This window comes from Syzygium oleosum, unplaced genomic scaffold, assembly GCF_021117445.2.
Source record: "Syzygium oleosum isolate NSW1041296 unplaced genomic scaffold, Sole_v2.1 Sole_v2.01, whole genome shotgun sequence".
Taxonomy (NCBI): domain Eukaryota; kingdom Viridiplantae; phylum Streptophyta; class Magnoliopsida; order Myrtales; family Myrtaceae; genus Syzygium; species Syzygium oleosum.
In genome coordinates, this window is record NW_026607485.1 from 4,829,583 (window position 1) to 4,855,381 (window position 25,799).

The window sequence follows — 25,799 nt, forward strand, 5'->3', positions numbered from 1 at the left end:
GAGATCGATGATGATGAGACACCATGACCTAACGGTTGGGAGGAATAGCAAGGGAGAACGCCAAAAGCTACTCCGCAAAAACACTTCTCCAAACAACACCCCAATGACAAAGAAAATCCTGAAGCAATCGCGGCACCATTGTTGTGGAGAAAAATGTCAATTATTTTGAAGATATTCGAGCTCAAGATCGATGCCAATAGTGTCAATTTGCATGATATGTAACATTTTTTTTAAAAAGGAGAATTATCAAGTCGGATGGGCCACTTGAGAGGCACCAATGCGAATATGAGGAAGAGATGTCCAAATCAGGGGATCTCTTCAAGCATGTTGCTTGCCAAAAGCTCATTCAAGTATGGCGATATGAGGAATCAGTGGAAGCTTGAATATTATTGTCTTACCACCGAGCAACCCTTTAGCTTCGTTGAAGATCCCTACTTCGACCACTACATGCAGACATCTCTACAAGCTCAGTTCAAGTCGTTCTGTAAGGAACAAATCTCTAGAAACTGCAAGTCCTGTACAAAGAGAAAAGGGCAGCATTGGTGCATCTATTGTCGACAGGTAATTTTAGAGTTTCTTTGACTTCGGATTCATGGACTAGCCCTACAAATTAAGTATATTGTGTTATCATTGGTCATTGGGTCAATGGCCAGAGAAAATTATCTACTAAATTGATCGGTTGTATTTAGGGGTGTCAATGAAACCCGTGCCGGCCCGGCCCAACCCGCGTCGGCCCGGCCTGACCCTAAAATTTGGGGTATTTTGGGGTCGGGCCTTAATCTTATTCGAATATGGCCCTAAAATTTGGGGTTTCATTAGGGTTGGGATAGGGTCGGGCCGACCCATTAACACTTTGGGCCGGCCCATCTCCCTCTCTTAGACTCGCTCGCTTGCTCAGATCTCTCCGCTTCTGCCGACAGGGTCATGTCCTCCCGAATTCATCTCTCACTCTCTCTCGTCTCTGCGAATTGTCTGCAACTAGAGAGAGAGAAATGGTGAAGAAGACGAATCGCGGCAGCTATGTCGGTCGCGCTGTTTAGTGGCCGCGGGGTCGAGGTCGAGCCCCCCGGGTTCTCGATCGGCGCCGCCCGGCCCTCGACCTTCGATCCGCCGGAGCTCGACTCCTCCGGCGGCGAGGGGGGCGCGCGGCGCCGGCGCGAAGCGGCTCGTCGTCGGCGGGGTTGTCCTCGATCGGGAAGGACAGCGACGACACCGGGAACCGGTCGTCGAAGGGAGGGGGGAGGAGGAGGAGGAGGAGGACAAGGAGGAGAACGAGGTGCAGAGCTCTTACAAGGGGCCGCTGGAGATGATGGACGCGCTGGAGGAGGTCTTCCCTATGAGGTAAATCGATCAAAGCTCATTGATTTAGTCGATCTCTTAGGGGACTGAGAGCTTACTCGAGGATGGGATTGGGTTTAGATCGCTCTATGCTGCAAGTCTGATGCTTACAGGAGATTCTCGTCGGTGGGTGTCGGAAGAATGTTTCGTAGATTGTTGTCCCTCTATATCAAATTCATCTCTCTCTCTCTCTCTCTGGTCTCTGCAAATTTGTCTGCAACTAGAGAGAGAGAAACGGTGAAGAAGATGAAGAGGAGGAGGAGAGAGAGTGGGAGAAAGGTGTGTGTGTGTGTGTGTGTTTGAAGAGAAAAAAACCCGAAACCCGACCCGGCCCAGACCGGCCCGACCCGACCCTTGGGGTGTATGCTGAACAGGGTCTTGGGCCGGGTCTGGGCGGGTCAAGCGCAACCCTATTGTTTTCGGGTCGGGTCGGGTATCATGAAAGCCCGACCCGACCCGACCCATTGACACCCCTAGTTGTATTATACCCAATTTGCCCGACCGGATCGGACGGAAAAGCCAACGTGGTGGTTGGGAGGGATGACTAATCGCCAGATATTCAACTGACCGCATGCATTCCTTCAATTCGCTCAACTCAAGCACGCCTCTCGATTTTGCTTTCCTCCTATCAATCGAAGAATCGATCCACCCAACCGAATCCAACCCACCCATTTGCCACCTCTATTTTGCGTCTCTCATCACTCTATTGGTTCATCCAAAATGTTGTCTTTTTTATTATTTTTGCAGGTTCTTTAAATTTGTTGGGTGTTGTGTGGAGGATGGAAAGTGGATGGGCAAGAAGAAGTTGAGCTTAACCATTCAACCACTGTGCTTTGCAGGGACCTTGGTAATCAGCACCTGATGAGGACGAGAGCTTGCAAAGCCCTTGCCCATTACCCTCCTTTGCGCTCTTCCGGGTAAAGGTCACTTTGCATTATTGAAAATGAAGAATGGAATCAATAATGTTTGATTGAGTTTCTTCGTCACTGAACATTAGAAAAACTTATGTTGTCTTTGGTCAAGACTTAAAGTGTAGGTAGAGGTGGCAAAATGGATCTATAACCCGTATTTTAATCCATATTTAATAATATGAATGAAAACAAGCTTAAGTGGATCATAAATGGATTAGTTAACCACTTAATGGGTCTTCAATGGGTTAGTTAAGGGCCCGTTTGGTAACGTTCCAAACAGTGAAAATTTCTGTTCTTTTGTTCCCAGAAATAGTTTGGGAACAGAAATGCGTTTGGTAAACTTTTTGTTCCCGGGCACATTTTTGCAAATATTTGTGCCGAGAAACAGTTTTGGAAGAGAAACAAGAAGTAAAAAAAAGTTTCTTCTTGTTTCTCGGCACAATTTTGAGAATCAGTTTTTTTTCTTCTTTTTCTTTTCTTCTTTTTGTGTTGCTCTTCTTGGGTTGTGGCCGGTCGCCGGCGACCGGCGGCCTGCCACAGACAAAGGCCGGCGAGGGCATCACAGCCCTCGCCGGCCGCCGGCGGAGGCGAGGGTCCCCCCTACCGGCGAGGGCGAGGGCTAGACCCTCGCCGCCTGGGCGAGGCTGCTCACCGTCGGTCATGGCGAGGTCAGCCTCGCCCAGATCTGGTGAGGCCGAGCCTCGCTGTCGCGACCCACGGCGAGGCTCGGCCTCGCCAGATCCGGGCGAGGCCGAGCCTCGCCGTGGGTCGCGACCCACGGCGGCCGACCTCGCCGTGGGTCGCGACGGCGAGGATCCGCGAGGTCGAGCCTCGCCGTGGGTCGCGACGGCGAGGTCGGCCTCGCTCGGATCCGGCGAGGCCGAGCCTCGCCGTCGCGACCCACGGCGAGGTCGGCCGCTGTGGGTCGCGAGGGCGAGGTCGATCTCGCCATGATCGACGGCGAGGGTCCAGCCCTCGCCCTCGCAGGCAGGGGGGACCCTCGCCTCCGCCGGCGGCCGGCGAGGGCCATGATGGCCTCACCGGCCCTGGGCCGTGGTCGGTCGCCGGCGACCGGCCATGGCCTTGGTAGAAAGAAAAAAAAATTAAACAATTCAAAATATTATTAATAAAAAGAAATTTGTGTGTAGTTACCAAACGCATTTCTGTTCTTTTCTATTCCAGGAATAGAAATTTTGGACAGTTTAGCAAACGCCTTCAAATGCACAGAAATTGTTTCTAGGCACAGAATAAAAAAAAAATCATTTCTGTTCAGAAATAGTTCCCGAGCACAGAATGGTTGTCATGCGCACCCTAAGTAGTCATAGACAGACAAATCGTTGTTTTTTAATTTTCTGATTTTTCATAATTTTTTTCTTTTTCTTTCTTTTCCTTTTTTCTAGGAAATCCAGTAAGGGTCGCTGGCTGGTCGCCGATCACCGATCATCGCCAGACGCTGCTAATCGTCGATCGTCGCCAGTCACCACTGGCCGCAGGTCGTCGGTTGTCGCCAACCGGTCGAAGGTCATTAGACACCACTAGTCATCAGTCATCGCTGGCCACCTGACGTAGAAGGAAAAAAGAAAGGAAAAAAAATCAAAATATTTAAAATAATCAGAATTTTTATAAAAAATATAAAAATTGTCCACAATGTTTTAGCAATATATATTCTTAAAAATTTATAAGAAACAATTTTTTCCTAAATTGGATTTAATATTGAAATCTTTTAATAATATGGATCGGGTCAGGTATGGGTCGTTAGAATTGTGTTGTATAGAAATGGGTCAAATGGGATAACATGGGTCAAACCATTTTCAACTTGACCCAAATCAAATGCAACGCAAAACGGGTTAAACGGGTCAATATGGGTCGGACCATTGATCGTTCAAGTGGTTGTTGTTTTGCCTTCTATTAGCCGAGAGTCTCTCTCAATCTATGGTTGAAATGATTCCTATGTACATTTTGTTCTGGTTCTCCATTGCTAAGTGCAGTTATATCTTGTGCGAAGCTAAGTTGATTGTATGGATCTCTATTAATGCCTTGTGTGATAGAATTAATGAATTCCAGCAAGAAATTCAGGTGGATTCTACAACCTACACTCAGCATGGACAACGGTCAAGGAGGCCTTCAACCAACCGCCAGCGAACATGGAATCGAGCTCATGAAACAGAACTTATTGCTCTCCATGTCAGAAGATATTGAGGTAGCCTCGAAATTAGCAGACGAAAACAGATGTACCATCTGTAGAGTCCCCAAGGTACTTGCCGGAGGATTTGCCAAGGCGTGCCGGCCTCATATCGTCTCTATTGGCCCATACCACCATGGAGAATCACACTTGCAAGTGCTTTAGGGGCACAAGTGGAGATTCCTACACACTATGCTAGACCGAATTAAACCCATATCTGCCTTGAAAACCTCATCTATATAGTTGAACCACAAGAGAACACTAACATGGATGATGATGTGGAACCAATGGGCTTGAGACGACGTCCAATCGCTCCAATTTATGAAAATTCATGTTCCTAACACTTATTCTTGAAATCGAACCACATTTTTGAAAAAATCGGGTCACGAGCTTCCCGTAGATGCAAAAATCGAGTCAACGGGACATTAGACGAAAAAGTCATGCCCGGTCAAACTTTGGTCAAATTTGGGCATAAAAACATATAAATATTATTTTTTACAAAATGTTCCCAATTATATAATAAAAATTACTTGACCAATTTAGAGCTATCGAATCATCTTAATTACTTAGAATCAATCATGGCTATAAAATTTTCAAAGAAGGAAATATCATGACTAGCTGTTTGGTCCTATTTTTTAAAATTTGGAATCCTGATACTTTTTTGAAAATCGAATCTAATTTTTAAAAAAATTGGGTAACGAGCTTTTCGTAAGGGTAAAAATTGACTCAATGGGATGTTGAATTATGCCTGGTCAAATTTTGGCCAAATTTCAGTAAGAAAATAGATAAATATTATTTTTCATAATTTACTAGGTTCCATCATAACGATTGGATTATTAACAAGTCTAGAAGAATGGAATGACCAACATTTCAACTTTTTAAGGTTATGATAAAAAGATTGATTCGTTGGTACGTATTACCTCCAAAGAGCATACTGAGAGCTGACTCCTTTTTTTCATGGACGAACATTTTTCTGGTTTTGATTTTTGGCTCATTGTCAACATTTATGTAGAAGGGAACTGCATACTGCCTCACATAGACAACCATGATTTCATTCGGCCATTCTGCACTGTATCATTTCTATGGAAAGAGAACATGAATTACCAATATCCCTTTATAGATGCTCCATGTTACTTGGGATGATAGTACTGCAACACAACGTACACCGTTTGAAATCATGCCTATAAGCTCCATTACAACATATAGCTCTAAAGAGTCGACGATAAGTTTTCATGAAAGACATTTACGAGTTGTGCCCAGCAAAGATAAGGTCGTTCATACTTAAGAGACTCTGTTAAAATTTCAGAGTGTGATGCCAAATGTCCCCCTTGGATGGCGAAAGAAGGGTCGTTGCAAACATCACCAAAGAAGCGTACAAAATCCTTGTTGCTCATGCCGAAATTCAAGATAGCTTTATAGTCACACAAAAGTTGTACATCATCAGCCGTGAGGATAAGGCATCCTATGAATATGGCATAGGCAGTTATGTACCCGTCCCCTTGGCCACGACACTCTTCAAAAGCAACCAAAGGATCCAATTAGCTAGGTTCACTTTTGTTTTGTGTCAATTTTGGCATTTTTTATCTGATGTAGTCATAGACTATTAGAACACTAACGTGGAGAATGACGTACTAATGGGCTTGAGACAACATCCGTTCGATCCAATTTATGAAATTTCACATCCCTACACTTATTCTTGAAATCGAACCATATTTTTGAAACAATTGGGTCACGAGCTTCTCGTAGGTGGAAAAATCGAGTCAATAGGATGTTGGACGGAAAAGTTATGCCCGGTCAAACTTTGGTCAAATTTGGGTAAAAATATGTGAGTATTATTTTTAACAAAATTTTTCCCAACTATATGATATAAAATGCTTGACTTTGTGAGATGTAAAGCTTTCGAACCATCTTAATTACTTAGAATCAATCATGGCAATCAAATTTTCAAAGAAGGAAATATCATGGCAAGTAGTTCGGTCTTCTTTCTGAAATTTCACGATCTCTTTTTTGAAAATTGAATCACATTTTTTTAAACAATTGGGTAACGAGCTTTTGGTGTAAATATTAACTCAATGGAATGTTGAATTATGCCCGATAAAAGTTTGGCCGAATTTGGGTTAGAAAATAGATAAATATTATTTTTCATAATTTACTTAGGTTCAATCAAATTGATTGGATTATTAACAAAGAAAATATCATGGCCCTTCTTCATTTAGTCCGAATTTTGGATATCGTAATCCCGAAATTTTTTTTATATCAAACCACATTTGTAAAGTGAACAAGTTTAGAAGAATGGGGTGGACAACATTTAATGGAAAGAGAACATGAGTCTCCAATAACTCTTTCTAGATGCTTCCTACTACTTAGGATGATAGTACTGCAACATAGCATACATTGTTTGAATCGTGCCTGCAAGCGTCACTGCAATAGCTAGGCCCGAAAGAGCCGACGATAGGTTGTTATGAAAGGTATTCAGGAGTTGTGCCCAACAAAGATAAGCCTATTCATAATTTACATTCAAGCAAAAGTTGTACATCATCAGCCGTGCGAATGAAACATCCCATGAACAAGGCATAGGTAGTATTGTGCCCGTCCCCTTGGCCACAACACTGTTCAAAAGCAACCATATTGGGGAGGATTCAATTAGCTGGGTTCACTTTTGTTTTGTGTCAATCTTGGTATTTTTCAACTCATATTGTCATGGACTTTTAGAACACTAACGCGGACGATGATGTGGAACCAATGGCCTTGAGACGATATCCGGTCCAATTTATGAAATTCATGATCCCAAAATTTTTTTCTTGAAAATCGAATTGCACTTTTGAAACAATCGAGTCATGAGCTTCCCGTAGGTGCAAAAATTGAGGACGTTGGGCAGAAAAATTATGCCTGGTCAAAATTTGGGTAAATACATACAAATATAATTTTTCAAAATTTTTCGCAACTATATGATATTAATCGCTTGACCTCATGGGATTTAGAGCTTTTGAATCATCTTAATTATTTCATAAAAAAGTCATTTTAGTTATTTAGAATCAATCATGGCAATCAAATTTTCAAAGAAAGAAATATTAATCTAGTTGTAGCCAATGATTTAGTACAAAACGAAAGAGAACAGGGGAGTACAGGGCAATGGGCTGACAGCGGTGGGATGATGTGACAGCTTCCAAGAGAAAGTGGAGCAGAATAGGAGAGATACGGTGAGACTTTACCGGGCGTGGCAAACAGCGACGATCAGCGGCATGCTTCGTCCTCCCCCTCTCTTTTTTCAAACAATTTCTGTTTTATTCCTTCTCTGAGCACTACCGAGGTTGTTAAATGAGAGAGAATCTCCACCAAACGCTTAAAGGTTTGCTTTGGTCACCCACCTGTTTCTCCCGGACGCGCTCACCTTCATCTTCTTCGTCACTCATTCTTTGTTTGTCTTGACAGTAAGAAGAGAGTTAAGTAGTGAGGGTGAAGACAGGGACCGGCCAATTTGTTCCTTTTGTGGGTCTTTTTATGGGCTAAAATGGATTTCAAATAAAAGTAGATTATGGGCTCATGTGGTTTATTGAGCCCAAATACTTGAAGAAGCTTTAAAGGCTAAATTTTATGGGCCAATGGGCCAATGAGTTTCCGTCAAACTTACGAATTGGGGTGTATATATGGACTATCGGGTCTTTTTTATTTGCTATTTTTTTATTTTTTATTTTTTTAAACATGGGTTTCCACCAAACTTACGAATTGGGGTGTATATATGGACTATCGAGTCTTTTTTATCTGCTATTTTTTATTTTTTATTTTTTTAAAAAATAAACATTTAAATGGTCGACAAAAATTCAGGTGTCAACACTCACCTGCCCCTTTGTTCAATTCAGCATAACGATCTCCTCTCCTCTCCCCCCCTTCAATGGCGGCTCTCGGTTCGATCTCTCTTCTATACATCAAATTCATCTCTTACATACATATGACCATATTTTTTTTTTTGGCACGGAACATGCGACCCTGTTCAAAGGTTGTTTACGTTAAAATTTTTCTAGTTACATAAATTTGCTCGACAATGTAGAAAATAACCAATTTTCTCGGAATTTATCTTCTCGACTAAGTTAATTTCTACAAAAGTAAAATCCAAAAAATGAAAAAAGAAAACATAGTGTCTTTAACTAGACGGTCTTCGCTAGGTTTATAATTCCGTGGCCAACATATCTAGATAGGTTCAATACGCTAGATCCACCCCCAATGAGGCATCAAGAGTTGAAGGTCCTGTACATGATGTAGGGAAGCCAAGCTGAAAATACTTTCTCTTACATTTGAGCAAGGTGGAGAATGATGCACAACATGTTGAAAAAGACATGTGAAGAGGTTAATGTGTTGACACTTTACTCTACCATTCGGAACAGAAGTGTCGGCCTTCCATCGTTGATACAGCAAGATTTGAGGGTTGCCAAAGTCTCTAGGAACTTTTTGCAGGTTTTAAGTGATACAACGGTTGCTTTGAACTCCAAAGATTATCCGTCAAATAATTGAGCCATTATGTTTCCATACATGATGTGAGCCCAATCGGCGAATAAGAAGACCAAATTGAAAATTTTAGGACTAAATTGACAACTTGTCAAAAGGTTTAGGATTAAATTGGCTCAATTGAAAGGTTTATGATTGAATTGATTGTCGTATAATAGGTTTATGATTTTTTGGACAATTTTCCTGCATCGATAGTTTTTTATTGGAGATTCAAGTTGGAGGGGTTCGAAACTCTTATTGGTTTATATTACGAAAATTGAAATTAGGTGATTAGGTTCCCAATGGAACTAATATTGGCAATGACAATAAGTTGGCTCTTGAATATGTATGTTGCATATGCCACTTGATTCGATATGATGAGTTCCGCTCCACAAACTAAGATGGCGTCATTATCAAGTAGAGCCCCGAAACTTGTAGGGTCTTTGCTCCGTAAGAAGAACATCCCACAACCTTCTGCTAGGTTTACATCTTCATCTACCATTGATTGGAAACATACGTGGGAACAGACTACTCCAAATACATCAATAGAGTGAACGAAGACAACATCGACGTTTGATGTGTACAACTAAGGGCAGCGTAATGATCTAATCATTCACGTCAACTTATATTATTGTTAGCTATTTTGACAAAATGATCAAGCTATTGAAAAGTTATGGCACTTGATTAAACAAACAAAAGTTTAATCGTAAGATTGAACGTAGGGCAAACGTTTGGGTACATCCCATCAATTTCATTATTCCTAACTTTGGTCCTTCAACGAAGCTTATGGTTCTCGAAAAGAAGTGGATCAAGTAATCTTCTTGATTGGTCCACCTCGTGGCATCGTTCATGTACTATGTTTTTTAAGCCAATGCCGTTTATAAACTATTTTCCTCGCCTACATGATACCTTAAATTATCTATGGCCCATTGTTGTCTTGAATATGTATGTTGCATATGCCACTTGATTCGATATGATGAGTTCCGCTCCACAAACTAAGATGGCGTCATTATCAAGTAGAGCCCCGAAACTTGTAGGGTCTTTGCTCCGTAAGAAGAACATCCCACAACCTTCTGCTAGGTTTACATCTTCATCTACCATTGATTGGAAACATACGTGGGAACAGACTACTCCAAATACATCAATAGAGTGAACGAAGACAACATCGACGTTTGATGTGTACAACTAAGGGCAGCGTAATGATCTAATCATTCACGTCAACTTATATTATTGTTAGCTATTTTGACAAAATGATCAAGCTATTGAAAAGTTATGGCACTTGATTAAACAAACAAAAGTTTAATCGTAAGATTGAACGTAGGGCAAACGTTTGGGTACATCCCATCAATTTCATTATTCCTAACTTTGGTCCTTCAACGAAGCTTATGGTTCTTGAAAAGAAGTGGATCGAAGTAATCTTCTTGACTGGTCCACCTCGTGGCATCGTTCATGTACTATGTTTTTTTAAGCCAATGTCGTTTATAAACTATTTTCCTCGCCTACACGATACCTTAAATTATCTATGGCCCATTGTTGACACTTGAATTTTTGTTCACAATTCAAGCGTTCGTTTTTATCAAAGTACAAAAAATGGAAAATAGCCAAAAAAATGGAACAACAAAATGAAAAGAGAAGATTAAATAAATAAATAATAAACGAGTTGGGGTCCTATGGTCCTCAATCGGAGCGGGTTCTCATAAACCCTTGTGTTGGGAAACTACAATTGAAATAAATCTATTTATGAAGTCTAGACTAACTTGGAATAGCCACTAGCCTAGTAAAGGTGGGCTAGAAATCAAGTAAGGTAAGGAAAGATACCTCACTTAGAGAGTGTGTAAGAAAGAAGAGGATATGGCCGGGCTTTTTGTCCTGTGGACTTCACCCTCTATGGGTTTTAGTCTAATGGGCTTTGGCTTTAGCATTTGGAATGCGTTACTGGGGCTGCAGCTTCTAGGGCAGTCTAACAAAGGCCGGCTAAAAACCAAGTGAGGTACGGGAGGATATCCCTCATTGGGTCCTAAACAATTAGAAGATCTATGAACAGGGAATGAATTAGTGAAAAAAATTAAAATACTTTTGGACGAAAATACCCCAAATTGCCTAAGTTGTGGAAAATTTACCCTCTGTTAATTTCAGTTAAATTATTATCAAAATGCTAAATTAAATGACACATGGCAGTTGACGAATGTACCGGTTTGGGATTTTACCTTCTGTCTTTCATAAGTGTACAATTTGTGATTTTTTTTATTAATTCAATTTAATGGAGGGTAAATTTTTCAAAAATATACCAATTTGGAATTTTTGGTAATTAAAAAAATTAGTTTAGGATAAATTTGTTACAAGTGTATCAATTTGGGGTTTTTTGTGCTATTAACTCTCATTTATATAGCTGACATGATTACATTTCGCTAAAGCCACAAGCCCAGCTAGCCAGTCGGCTCCGGTCCATCTTACACACCAATTAGGCCCTAGAAGCTGCAGCCCCACTAGCCCATTTCATATGCTAAAGCGACACCCGTGTCAACTGGGCTTCAGCTTCATATGCTTGTTATATGTAGATTGCTTGGTCCGACACTTCATCTTTTCCCACTAACAGTGAAGTCATGAAGAATGGACGCCCCAAAGCAACCTTACATACCACAACTCAACACTCTAGACATCAATCTAGGGACCATGTGATTCTTTATTAATGAATTGAATAGGGTTATCTTAATATATGATTTCATTGCACGCATAACTCGAAAAATTAATTAAAGATGGATTAATTTGGCAATAGTCTATATATCCGCGCTTTATTTTGAATTTTCTCATATCATCTAATAAGTTACGTCGATTCATATTGCCTTGCAAGTAGACCCAAACGATTCACAAATTGGCATGCATAAAGTACACATTAATTCTTTTATGCATAGTGTTATTACAGGAATTTAGAATGTAATCTTGTTATCACAAATTATTTGTTATGGATGCAAATCGGAGTTTATAGGGAAAATTACCCAATCAGTCATAAACATATTGTATGAAGGTTAATTTAGTCTTAAACTTTTCAATTTTGCAAACTTAGTCATAAGCCTTTGCGCGATATTCCAATATAATTCTTTTGGTCAATTTTCACTTGTAATCTTTGACGTGACAGTTTAGTAATCGCTAATCATATTACATGGCATGCCGCCATACATAAAAATTGGCTAGAAGGACTACATTATAATTTTGTGCAAATGTTTAGGACTAAATTGACAAGATTGAAAAGTTTATGACTAAATTGACAAGATTGAAAAGTTTATGACTGATTGGACAATTTCTTAGCAATTATATAAGTCCAAGCTTGTAAGCGATGTTCTTTCTCTTTCATGGTCATTTGACTCGTTTCATGCTAATCATTATTCTTTAGAATTTTTGGAAAGACACGTATTACTTGATAGAATGTTATAATAGAGAGGTTTGGAAGTCTTCATCCATGAAATAAAATAGAAAAGATTCTGTGGAGCGTCAATATAATGTACCCATAGGATAAGACAAATTATAAAAGCTCTTTCTCTCTGAGTTGGTCAAGCATCTTTAATTTCTTTAATATAGGAATCCGGTTACCCGAAGGTCCATGAAACACCTTACATGTTCTCTAAACCGATTAAGTCCATATCTTCTATCGGTATAGATAGTCTTGACATAGAGTAGTTTGACACGGTTGGCGAAATTGAATATGTAATTTTTTTAGTCTCTCTCCGCACGCTTTCTAATCAAACCTCACTATCGTAAGCCTTGTTTCCTTCTCTTCTTTACACAAAAGAAACTTTAAAAAGAAGACGACCTCTCGCATGTGACGAATGATCAAGACAAGTATAGCCCAAGCTCTTTCTAGAAAGTCTTGGAAAAAACAAGAGGTCCTATAGTTGCATTCGCATCTCATACTCCACAATGGTTCTTCGTGTCTCATGAAATTAAAGAAAGGGAAAAATCTCAAATTATGCCACTTGTGACACATTTATTCTGAACTTTTTTTTGTAACAAGAAAATCCCCAAACTATGCCACTTATGACAAATTTACTTTGGACTTTTTTTATGACACGAAAAACCCCAAACTATGCCAGTTGTGACACATTTACCCCACAATACTTTGACCCATGGGCATTTTCGTCTTTTTCCTTTTTTTTTTTTTTTCCTTTCTTCTCCGGCGGAGGGAAGTCGACGAGGGCGGTCCTCGCCGGTGGTGGGTTGGGCGAGGGCCGCCCTCGCTGAGGTCGCCTCACTGAGTCGGGCGAGGGTCGCCCTCACCCGGACCCGGCGAGGGTCGACCTCGCTCACCGCAGGGCACCTCGCCCGCTCAGTGAGGGCAACCCTCGCCGGCGTCGAGGCGCCCTCGCCGACGTCCGGCGAGGATCGCCCTCGCCGGTTCGTGCCTCGCTAGATCCGCGGGCGGCCCTGCCCAACCAGCGCGGCGGACCGCCCCGTCGACTTCCCTCCGCAGGAGAAGAAAGGAAAAAAAAAAAAAAGAAAAGACGAAAATGCCCATGGGTCAAAGTATTGTGGGGTAAATATGTCACAAGTGGCATAGTTTGGGGTTTTTCGTGTCATAAAAAAAAGTTCAGGGTAAATTTATCACAAGTGGCATAATTTGGGATTTTTCGTGTCACAAAAAAAAGTTTAAGATAAATATATCACAAGTGGCATAGTTTAAGGTTTTTGATGGCATTTTTCCTTAAAGAAAAGAAAAATAGCAATACTACATATATCTCCATGACCTTGCAACTGAAGGTAGACGAGTACTGATGCGCAATCTGATCAGACGTAGTCCGCCAGGACTCCAATCAAGAGATTGACTTATACCCTTGATTGGTGGATAGGTCGTCGCCGCACTATCCCGGCAGATGGGCGGTTGTTAAGCCATGGACGAGGACTAATAGGTATTCGTCAGGTTGTGGATGGACTGCGACCTTCTCAAATAGGACGAGCTTACTTAGCTTGAGGGTTTCGGTGTGGTTCGTCACGACAGGTACGGGTGGCGCTACTCGTCGGTCCAAACCCACCCTCGGTTGGTGGCCCCTGAAGGGTCCAAGAGGAACACGTGCCTTGTGCTCATCGGCGGGTTACATCCACCATAGTCACCGGCTCCCAACTCCCAAACTCATCGGGTTTATCTTGAGGATCTAAGATTAGATACGTGTCATGTCGTGTCAACCTTACCTTTGCTTCGAGATCCGCGCAAAACGTCGGTGAGAAGTCGAACCGAGGCTTGTTCACTGCCGTTGGATCATGTGGTTTTTGATCAGGACAGTTTGATTGTGGATGTAGCTGACGATCATCACGTCGCTTCTTCTACCGCTCCATCTCGTCTGTCCATCTTGGCCGAGATTATCGGATCGTTCCGCAGCCCTTGACTTTTGCAAAAAAGGTTTAATCTCAACTGTCAACCCTTGGTTATTTTTAGGGTTAGATTCCATCATTCTTGCTTTAATGTACACCTTCTTAAGATTGCTCTTTGCCAAGATTCTCCCTCCACTGAAGCTCCCCAAGCTCGATCAAATGGCATACCCGGATTTCTTAGGCCAACATTTCGCTTCCCCATGTCTGTTCTCCGTTACTCCTTCGCCTGCAATGCCGCCTTCCTCCACCGCTGCCAGGGCTCCCACCACCTCCACCACCGCCGTGGCGGGAGGCTCTCCTCCTGGTAGGCCCTCAATTGAACCTAGGTTTAGCGCGGGAGAGTTTGACAGCAGTAATAAGTTCAAAGCATAGTCTACATCAAAATTTCATTGTAACTTCTGAACAATATCTCATGCTCCTTTTCATTTGATATTAGCAAATTCTCATAAAGACATGAATGTCTATATAACAAATGATGTAAGTAAAAAGTATTAAACAGTAATTATGATACAACCAAATTAAAATGAACAAATTTTGGGCAAAATAATTTACTTGCAGTATCGATAGATGCAAAAAATAGTAATAACCAACTGTTGGCAACCAAATCTCTATAGGAAATTGAAGGAATGTGTGAATATTTATACTCTAAGGCTATGTTTGGTGGTCGGGATAAAATTCGGGATAAGATAAATTTTATCCTATCCCGTGTTTGGTGTCTACCCAAGATAGGATAAAGTCGGATATAGGAGGAATATGGCCCGGATAAAATTATCCCATGGGAGGTGGGATAAAGGTGGATAGGATTTCTAATATTCATAATATAAAAGTTAATTTTATCGAATAAAAAACTTGTCAAATTAATAAAATTAAAATAATATATGAATTTTAATATAAAAATTCAAAATAACAAAAACATAACAATAATTTTGTTTTTTATTTATTCTTATTTTTTATTTATATATTAAAAATTTATTTATATCTTGTGATATAAATTTCATAGATTAATCAATACTAATGTATTTATATTTATTATATATTTTAGGTACATTAGTATAGCTTACTATTTAATAAAATTTTATTTGAGAATGATTGAAGGGGAAAAAGAAATAAAAAACAAAATAATTAAAAAGAGAGGCAAAAATAATAATAAAAATAAGCAAATAAAAATGAAATAGGTAAGAGTGTTGTGAGAGAGATTTTTATAATCTCCGTTTATGCAATTCTTGGGTTCATTTACATTAATATGACGTTCATAGCAAATAATGAATATAGTAAGATGTGAAAATATCCGGTTTTATTTCCGTGATTCACCAAACAATAGATAGGATATAGTAAATCTCTTGGATTTTAAATCCTATCCTATCCAATCCTATCCCGACTAGAAATCCAGGACCAAACGTAGCCTAAAAGTGCGTCTACTTTGCGCAAAACGGACCATTTCCGGAAAATATTTTCTAGGAAATCATTTTCGAGGAAAATGAGTTCATTTTTCGGTGTTTGGCTAAAACTTAAAAAAGACTTAGAAAGTACTTTCAGTTGTTTGGTGAGAAAAATTTGATGGTGAAAATTATCAAAAAAATTTATATATTTTAAATTATTTGTTATTTTTAAATTATTCTTAGAAAGAAAAGAAAATACATGAATGTTTTCCTTCTTAGAAAGAAAAGAAAAGAAAACAAAAAATATTAACAAATTCAAGATGAGCAATTCCGGAAAGTGTTTTCACTTTCTTAGATCAGGAAATTCACTTTCCTAATTTTATACATGAATATTTGCCTTGACCGGAAAGTGTTTTCAGTAGAGTTACTATTTTCGGAGAAACCAAACGGGTGAAAGTCCGGAAAACGGATTCTTGGAAGAAACTTTCCCTTACGTATCAAAGGCTCCGTTCGTTTCGCGGAAAATGTGGCGTTTTTGAAAATTTTTTTTAGGAAAATAATTTTTTGGGAAAATAACAATATTTTCCGGTGTTTGACTGAGACATGAAAATGAACTAGAAAATATTTTTCACCGTTCGAGTGAGGCCAAGGCCTCACCTCGCTAGCCTTGAGCGAGATCGAGCCTAGCCTCGCCAGATCCGGCGAGTTCGTCCCTTGCTTGTGGTTGATCACCGGCTGTCGCCGTGGCCGGTGAGCGACAGAGAAAAAAGCAAAAGCAAAATAAAAGAAAAAGAATGTGAAGGAGTGTAGAGAGGAAAGAGTTCAAAAAAGGAAATCATTTACTTTGAAGGTGTTCTTTTTATTGAGGGAAAATATTTTCCATGAGCCGAACCTCGGAAAATCCAAAAAACATTTTTCCGGAAAGTTGTTTTCTGTGAAACAAACGAAGCTTAAGGCTCCGTTTGTTTCGCGAAAAATGAATGATTTGAAAAATATTTTCCTAAAACTAAGCGTTTATATCGTTTATGAAAATGAATGAATGTAAATTATTTTCATTATTTACGAAGATGTCTAGACTTGAATAATTGTCGATAAAGAAAATATTTTCTATTGACTTATTATTTCAAGCGATATATGCGATCATTTTTAGGAATTGTGTTCCAAATTATTCATTTTCTGCGAAACAAATGGAGTCTAGAAATAAATCAAGGGAATTCTAGATCTGCATTATTGAATATCATAGGTTTCATGCATGATGTCCAACAATTCCCCCAAGTCTTCACTAGTTAATCCTTTATTTTCCACTTAGCAGGACTCAACCCCACATAGCTCAATCAAGCATAATATAATTATGTCAATCTGGAAAAAAAAAATCATCTAATCTTATCATGGCCTTTGAAAATTGAGGAGAAAGGTTCTATTCCGGTTATTTGAATACTGCAAACCAAGTCCATCAAAATGGACCGCCATCTAGATTTTTTCCACTTTTCTTTGTTCTTTAATGTCAATACTTTTCAAAGTGGGTCTAGGATTCAAAGTCTTAACACATGCCCCATAGACTAATGTATAGTCATATACGTTGACGTGAACACCAAAAATAAGAGAGTGAGGACAAGGAAATAGTGCCACGACTTGGGGAAGAAAGTCAGGCTTTGGTAGGATGACATTGACGGGTTGATAGAGGAGATGGCCCCCGCATACTGACACCCAGTTGAAAACCTTTAAGTTAAATTGAAGAAAAACAAAACCTGGACTGTTGCAATGACAACGATGGCTTTTTCTTGGAGGTCAAACAATTAAGATAATCACAAGAGATCAGAGATGATTAACTAGTATGTGTAGGGCTTCTTAGTCTTTGGCAGACCAAGTCAATCCCGATCGCCTAGATAGCTTAGACGACTTTCAATTTCCTGTTTCGTAATCATTTGATCGATTCATGATTGATCGAGTCTATTCGACTTAATTTAGATTTATGCAAAGTTCAAAAATTCAGTGCGGAGGAGGAAAAGAAGGATAAATATAGTCACATGAAGGCCAAAGGAGGATAGTTGCATCTGTGAGCATTTATTCTGGGGTTTTATTGCATCATAAACAGCACAAGTGAAGGTTCATTCATCATTGACTTCTTCATGTCATGTGGGGAAAAGGGTCTTAGAACAGGTTGGAATTTCTGAATATGGAAATGACTTCAATTGCAACTGCTTGATTAATGAAAAGAATATGGACCCAAATACCATATTCTCTCTCTCTCTCTCTCTCTCTCTCTCTCTCTCTCTCTCTCTCTCGTCCTTTGTGGTTGTCCATTGCTAAGATATTCAAGCACAAAGCAGCTTCCTCTTCATATTACGCCTACCAAATATAAATGTGGCGTCTAGGATGTTAGTAAATCTATGAAGAAGGAAGGGTCCGAAGAAGGGAATACACGAGGAATCTGCGGCGAGGGGTGCAGGGTGATGCAGCGAACATAAGTGGTTTGCACAAATCGCATGGAGATCAAGTGAGTGAGAAAAACTTGCATGTTTGTTAAGGTTCCTTCCTTTTCACTCAAATTGGCGTGCTTTTCTTGCCAAAGCAAAATTTCCAATTTCTCAAGATATAGCACCTGATCATCACTTTCACTGATTCCCTTGATCTATTTCAGCACCTGATCTCTCTCCGTCTGTCTGTCTGTCTCTCTCTCTCTCTCTTTCACACACACATACCAAACAACAAGGTTTTTCTAGGCGCACACAAGCAAGTCTTAACTTATAGCAACCCCAATACATATCTTGATTACATGAAAAGCATACTCTTGCAGTGTTGAATGACCTTTGCAGTTGTTTTCATAGTTTGGTAGTGTTCACATATGATAAACCCAACCGTCACTGCAAAACAAAGGGGAAAGCAATCATGGTTGACATGTTAATGAGATGCATGTGATTACCAAAGAGTTCCTGAACTAGGGTTTTAGTTCCTTCTTAGTTATATGTCTGTAATGGTAGAATTATAGGATGCTATACAATTATTTTCGCATGTATACGACTTTAATTTTTCTAGGTTTCTGATTTCGATGCAATCTGCAACCACCCACCATTTTCATCTTTTATAACTTGAACACTGTTCAGTTCAACAATTAATATTGTCTTTTCACGTGTCTGGAAACAAATTTCTAAAAGCCATTCCTAGGTAATTTACCCAGAATTATGAGTGAAATTGTCTGGTTGGAGTATAAGTATGGCATTCTTCCACCTGAGGCAATTGATTCCAACTACTTCCGTTGATGTGCATGGCTGATGAACTTTAGGCAAAAATAACTCACCGGTATATGATTCAACAGGTGAGGTTTGGAGAGCAGTGATTTCTTACAGTTAGCCAGCAACCTAAATAAATGTTCTCATTTTTTTAAAAATTAAAACATAGAATTTTCACTATGCTGGAAAATATAGACCCTTGAATATATCTATACTAGGTCATCATCTTGCTTTCTAAGTGTTTAACCTATGTATCTTCGTTTTGTTTTTCTGTGACCAAAAGGCTGCCAAAAAAATGTGTCGATGAGGTTCTTTTAAGTACAATTATTCTTTTGTTCCTAAATTCTGCTTAGCTACTTCCTCCATTTTTCCCCTCCTTGCTACTGCAGAAACTTATAAAGAAGAAGCTGTTTTTGTTAGCGCTCCACTTTGAGAGGAACCATGAGAAGCCTAGAGAGTACAGAGGATCACCAAGGCAGGAGTGAGGAAAAAGGTGAAAAATCATCACCAGCCGTTTCTTCTCAGAAGCTCTCATGCTTTGACTTGAACAAAGAAGCGATCTTTGATGAGCATGATAGCCCTGCTGAGGACGATGACCTCATTTCCGATGAAGATGACAACAGTAGTGATAGAGAAGCTGAAGATAAGCCTGGAAATGGGAATACTGAGCGCGCTGAGACTACGAAAGCAGTGAGACAATATGTGGGATCGAAGATGCCTCGGCTACGATGGACACCCGAGTTACATTACTGCTTTGTCCAAGCTGTGGAAAGGCTTGGAGGACAAGAAAGTGAACTCCTGCCCCTTTAATCTCTAATTGAAATTTTCTGCTTTCCTTTCCATTGTGCAAGAAAAGTGGAGATCTATTTCCTTATCAATTTCCGCTTGGAAATACCCGATCTGTGTTGGACAGGAGCCACTCCGAAGTTGGTTCTTCAGCAAATGAATGTGAAGGGACTCAGCATTAACCATGTCAAGAGTCATTTGCAGGTCTATAGCTTAGTATCTGATGACCAACTTTCGTCCATTCAAACTTTATAACTATTATTCATTTCATTTTGTCATATTGAGCATGCAATTTGAATGCAGATGTATCGAAGCAAGAAGCTTGATGTGGCCGGGCAAGGTGAAATATCAGACTATGTATTAACATTATAGTACTCTATTGTTAGATTAGAACTGCAGCCATTAAAAGCCGAACTTCATTGTTCTAAAATGCAAAATTTTCCGAAGATCTTCTATTAAGACATGCGTATTTTAACATTTTTCTTTTTGCAGTATTGCGTGGTTATGGATCAATGCGACTAAGAGACAACAATATCATTAGAAAGATTCATCAAATGACTGGTCCTCGCCATCACTTCAGGGTGGAGAATGGAAGAATTGTTCCAGCAAGAAACTATTGTGGATTCCGCAACTATTCGGATTCAGTCCTCTCAAGGTAAGGTATCTGTATTCAAAAGCTATTATTACTGCAGCATAACAAAAGGCATTATACATGGTCTTACTTTGATCATGGGTACATGGTCTCAGTGCCAATTTTGTAACAAGAAATCTCAATGATTAGTCTCGACAATAAGTCTCCCTGATCAGGAAGGACCATAGTATAGTTCCTCATTGCCACTATGTATGTCGTTCCTGTGACTGTTTCTCTCTTCTAAGAGCCAAAAGTTTGAGAATTTTCTTCCCATTTGAAGATTAACTATGGTGATTTGAATCAGTCTTCCTATTTAAAACGTTCTTGATTTGAGGAGCACCATCTAATCTCTCTCACCATATCTCTCTCTCTCTCTCTCTCTCTCTCTCTCTCTCTCTCTCTCTCTCTCTCTCTCTCTCTCTCTCTCTCTAGGTGGTTACCATTGGCTTTCGACGAGCATGCCTTAAAAGCGCAAGCTCTATTTCAACGCTGGAAAAAGTTGATGGCCATCAACCAAGTCTATGCAATTAATAAGGATACGAAATTCAGCTCGGTGAGACCTGCTCGGTTTCTCGAGGAAAAGAGGTGGCCTACGGAAAGACCAATTACAACTCAATGGAGAAATGATAAGACTTCAAGCAGCATTTGGGCTGACAACAATTTGCAACCGCACAATCACCCTCATTTTAATGTACAATGCATCGAGCGAAAGTCGCATGGAGTTAATTCTGGGGTTTGCAAATCCGACATGTTTGATCCGATTCTCAAGTCCAACAAACTCAAGCTGAAGTTAGAGCCTTCATTTCAGATTGAGGTAATATCCTCTTAATCAGTTCTTAGTACATCATTATGCAAACTCTTTCACTTTTGTTATTTGTTTTAGCAAATCTTTGCTAAACTGTATTATTTACTCTCAATTGAGCTGAACCAGGAGAGTGTGTCAAGGAGCAAGGAATGGTTGATTGATTTGCAGCTGAAGCTAAGCCAAGGAATTGGGGATCTTGATGAGCAGACTAAATATAGAAGCCACCAAGAGATCTGCACAAAGCTGGGTCTTTCTTGATTCCTTCTGTTCAAAGAGCTCTCAAGCTTAGACGTGATATGGAGAATTGCCAGGAGAAAATGATTCTATCAAGCACAACTTATAACCTTAGTGAAAGATATGAATGAATACTGAAATTGGATCTCATCTACTTAAGGTGAATCTTAAAGGGTGAGAGCTTTTTAAGTGCTTAATTTGTTTAGTCTCAGAAGTTATATGATATTGCACCACTACGGATTGTCTAGTTGTTTACAGATTTTTGTTTGTCGTTATATAGAGGATAGAGATGCCGCATATTCGACCAATCAGTTTTAGATTATTTGTCATTATCATATTTTATTAATTTTAAATCTGAAAAAGGTCAAATAAAATGAAAAGTATTCTCATTACTTGGATAAATTAATATTTGACAAATAAATTTACCTAATTCAAAAAAATTAAATTACATTAAAAAATTTATATTAATGAAAGTTGTATAAATATCAAGGTAACTAAAAGTACATGTTTGGAAGTATAGCTTAATAGGTGGAGATAATTATCCAAAAAGTCTTAAATCTATTGTACATAGGTCAATTTAGTTATAAGCTTTTTAATTGTGTTAATTTAATCCTAAACCTTAGGATAACTTGCTAATTTAACCCTAAACATTTCAATTGTGCCAATTTTAGTCCTAAAAATTTTAATAATTTGCCAATTTAATCCGAAACCTTTTAACGATTTGTCAATTTAATCATTCTAGCCAATTTTGACCGGAAATTACTGACGTTGACGACTTTTAATTTTTTAATTTTTTTCTTTTTTTCCTTTCCTTTCCTTTTATTTTTTTTTTCATTTTTCTTTTCCCTTTTTTCCCTTTGTCGGCCATTGCCGCGCCTTTCGTTGGCCTCGGGTGAGGGCCACTCTAGCTAGATCAACCGAGGGCAGCCCTCGTTAGGCCAAGTGAGGACAGCTTTCGTGAGCCCAGGTGCAAGTGTCCCTCGCCTGTTGACAAGGCCCGACAACAGTCGGCGGAGGGAAAAAAGAAAAGGAAAGGGAAAAAAGAAAAAATATTGCAAAAACTATCTATATCAGTACCAAACATGGCAGTAGGATGGCCAGTGCTAATGTTGACTAGACTGTCACGTCTACTTTTGGTCAAAAGGACTAATTTGTCAAATCATTAAAAGGTTTAGGACTTAATTGATAAATCATCAAAAGATTTAAAACTAAATTATCAAATTGAAAGATTTAAGACTAAATTAGCAGGTTGTCATAAGGTTTAGAATTAAATTGATATTATTGAAAGATTTAAACCTGAATTGGTCACCGTGTAATAAATTATGACCTTTTAGATAATTTTCTCTTAATTTTTTTATATCGGAGACAATTTTCCCTCAATTGGTGAAGGAGCAGGAGATTCATTGAGAAAGACTGATAGCTGATAATGATGTCTTGGGCGACAACCATCTTGCTGACGAAGAAATGAAGATGCAGCCATTTTTGACAGCAATAAGCTGTCTGACAGCGGTCTTGAAGGCCATCCATTTCATCATAACTGGTGGACGTTGTGATAGATACATCGGACGTGACTGACATGGCAGACAACAAAAATCACCATTACATGCAATGATGGAAGCAGAGAATTTCCACCTCAATCTTGATTTTTCTTTTTCACTGATTAAAGCATATCTTGGAGCATAGAATGGTACAATTAGGGCCTATTTGGTAACTTGCCAAATAGTAAAAATTTCTATTCTTTTGTTGTCAGAATTAGTTTGGGAGCAGAAATCCGTTTGTTAAATTTTTTATGCCCGGGCACAATTTTGGAAAAAATTGTTCCCAAAATCAGTTTTGGAACAAAATCAAGAAGCAAAAAAAAAAAGTAGCTTCTTGATTCTGGAACAATTTTTCCATTTCTGATTCTTCTTCATTTTCTTCTTTTTTTTGGTTTATTGTTGTTCTTCGGCCTGCCGCCCGCCACCCGCCGGCCGCCGGTGACCGGCCGCAGGCCAAGGCCGGCGAGGGCGTCGCGGCCCTCGCCGCCTGGGCGAGGGCTACTCACAGCCACGACGGCGAGGCCTCGCCCAGATCTAGCGAGGCCGGCAGCGAGGGCCGCGACACCCTCGCCGGCCTTGGCCAAGGAAGAGAAGGGAAAGAAAGAAAAAAAAAAAGAAAAAAAAGAAAGAAATATTAAAAAATTCAAAATATTATTAATAAAATGAAATTTTGTGTAGTTACCAAACGCATTTCTATTCTTTTTCTATTCTAAAAATAGAAATTTTGGGCAGTTACAAACGCCTTCAAATGCTTAGAAATTATTTTCGGACACAGAATCAAAAGAATCATTTCTGAGCAGAATCTATTCTCGGGTATAGAATGGTTGCCATGCATAGCCTTAGTGATCTTGATGATGAACTTTGCACAAATTCTTTCTCTTGAAAATTGAAAGTCTGTGTAAGGTGGCAAAAGAGCGAGGATGCATATATCACTCCGGATGCAAGACCCGTGGGAATGCAAAACTTCAAGAGAAGTTTGAGGATCGATAAACATATGTAATCTTGTCCGCGATGTTCTTGAAGACTCACCAAATAGTCATATTTTTTAATTTCCCGCTCGAAAGATTGCTTATCAGCCTTGAATAGTGCAGTGATCGTTCTACATGCTATAACGAGGTGAAATATGAATTAGACAATCAAATTTATGAGGAGGGAAAATTGGTGTTAGAAGAGTTTGGTCATGGGCGGGTTATCGGGGAAAATTATTCAAAAAGTCTTAAATTTATTGCACTTTTATCAATTCAGTCCTAAACATTTTAAGTTTGCCATTTAGTCCTAAACTTTTTTACTTTTTATAATTTGAGTCCATCCGGCCAATTTTGGCCGGTCGGCGCTGACGTGGCCGCCGACCGTTCGGCCAACGCTAACGTGGTAATTTTTAAATATATATTTTTTAATTTTTTAATCTTTTTTTTCTTTTCTGACTTCTTCCCTCTGGCCGGTCCGACGACCGGTGACCGGCAACCGGCCAGAGGCGAGGGTTGGCGAGGTCACGACTCATCTCCCTCGCTTGGGTCGCGAGGCTAACCTCGCCGTCGCAACCTCGCCTAGGTCGCGATGGTGAGGTCGGCCTTGCCTTTGCTGGGCGAGGCAACCTCGCCTAGCCAGGGGTCAGCGGGGGCGAGCTTCGCTAGAGGCCAACAAGGTCGACCTCATTGGCCCTTGCCTCTGGCCGAATCGGCCAGAGAGAAGAAGGCAGAAAAAAAAAGATTAAAAATTCAAAAAAAAAATTAAAAATTGTCATGTCAGCCTTGGCCGGACAGCCGACAGCTACGTCGGCGCCAGCCGGTCAAAGTTAGCCGAATGGACTCAATTGGCAAGAGGTGAAAAGGTTTAGGACTGAATTGGCAAACTTAAAAGGTTTAGGACTGAATTGGCAAAAGTGCAATAGGTTTAGAACTTTTTGGATAATTTCCCCGAGTTATCGTGTCCAAGTGAAGTTGCCGCCATACATGCGAAAGTGATGTTGTGAAAACTACAAGTCAATTTAACGTAAACCTTCCTTCATTACCAGGGATTCAATCATTTCTGCATTTACTGCCCACATCCTCTTTCCAGAGAGCCTCCTACTAACTCCCCTTCCTCGTCTCTTAGGGTGCATTCGATAACCATTTTGTTTTCGAAAATAATTTCTGTTCAGAAATGATTTTTTTTATTCTATTCCCGGAAATAATTTCTAAGTATTTGAAGACGTTTGGTAACTGCCCAAAATTTCTATTCCTGGAATAGAAAAAGAACTAAAATTCGTTTGGTAACTGCACAAAATTTCTTTTTATTAATAATATTTTGAATTTTTTAAAATTTCTTTCTTCTTTTTTTCCTTTTTTTTTTCTTTTCATTTTTTCTTCTTCTCCTTCGTTGGCCCATGGCCAGCGAGGGCATCGCGGCCCTCGCAGGCGAGGGCTGGACCCTCGCAACTTGGGCGAGGACTGCCCTCATCGAATCTGGTGAGTGATGGACCTTTGCCGCCGCCCTTGCCTAAGCCGCGAGCCGCCCTCACCAAATCTGGTAAGGGTCCGACGAGGGCGACCCTCACTCTGGCCGCGAGGGTCTAGCCCTCGCTAGATCTAGTGAGGGCAGCCCTCGCCGGCCACTGGCCTCAGGCTAGGAAAGAAGAAGAAGAAAAAAATTTCTTTTCCGTTTCTGATTTTTGTTCCTAGAATCAATAATCAACATTTTTTTTATTCTTAATTTGTTCCAAAACTATTTCTGGGAACAAATTTGTTTTCAGGAACAAAAAATTTACAAAATGAATTTCTGTTCTTTTTTTGTTCCCGGTAATAAAATAATAGAATCAGGTACTGTTTGACCGGTTACCAAATAGGCCCTTACTATGACTCCAGTGATAGCCCTTCATCTACCCTCCTCAACGGCACCATCAAGATTCACCTTAATGACATTTTGGGGAAAGTTTATGCCAAA

At 39.9% G+C, this 25,799-nt stretch overlaps 1 protein-coding gene across 1 annotated transcript; it reads left to right on the forward strand.

Moving 5' to 3' along the window:
- The first annotated feature begins 255 nt into the window (after positions 1-255).
- On the forward strand, positions 256-21,664 carry LOC115668519 (uncharacterized). Its single transcript, XM_056312033.1, has 12 exons — positions 256-561; positions 983-1,341; positions 2,086-2,185; positions 14,181-14,241; positions 14,339-14,578; positions 18,050-18,150; positions 19,304-19,673; positions 19,797-19,873; positions 19,973-20,009; positions 20,162-20,324; positions 20,733-21,114; positions 21,223-21,664. The coding sequence occupies exons 1-12, from the start codon at positions 256-258 to the stop codon at positions 21,361-21,363; spliced, it is 2,337 nt and encodes a 778-aa protein (XP_056168008.1). The 3' UTR covers positions 21,364-21,664.
- The last annotated feature ends 4,135 nt before the right edge of the window (positions 21,665-25,799 follow it).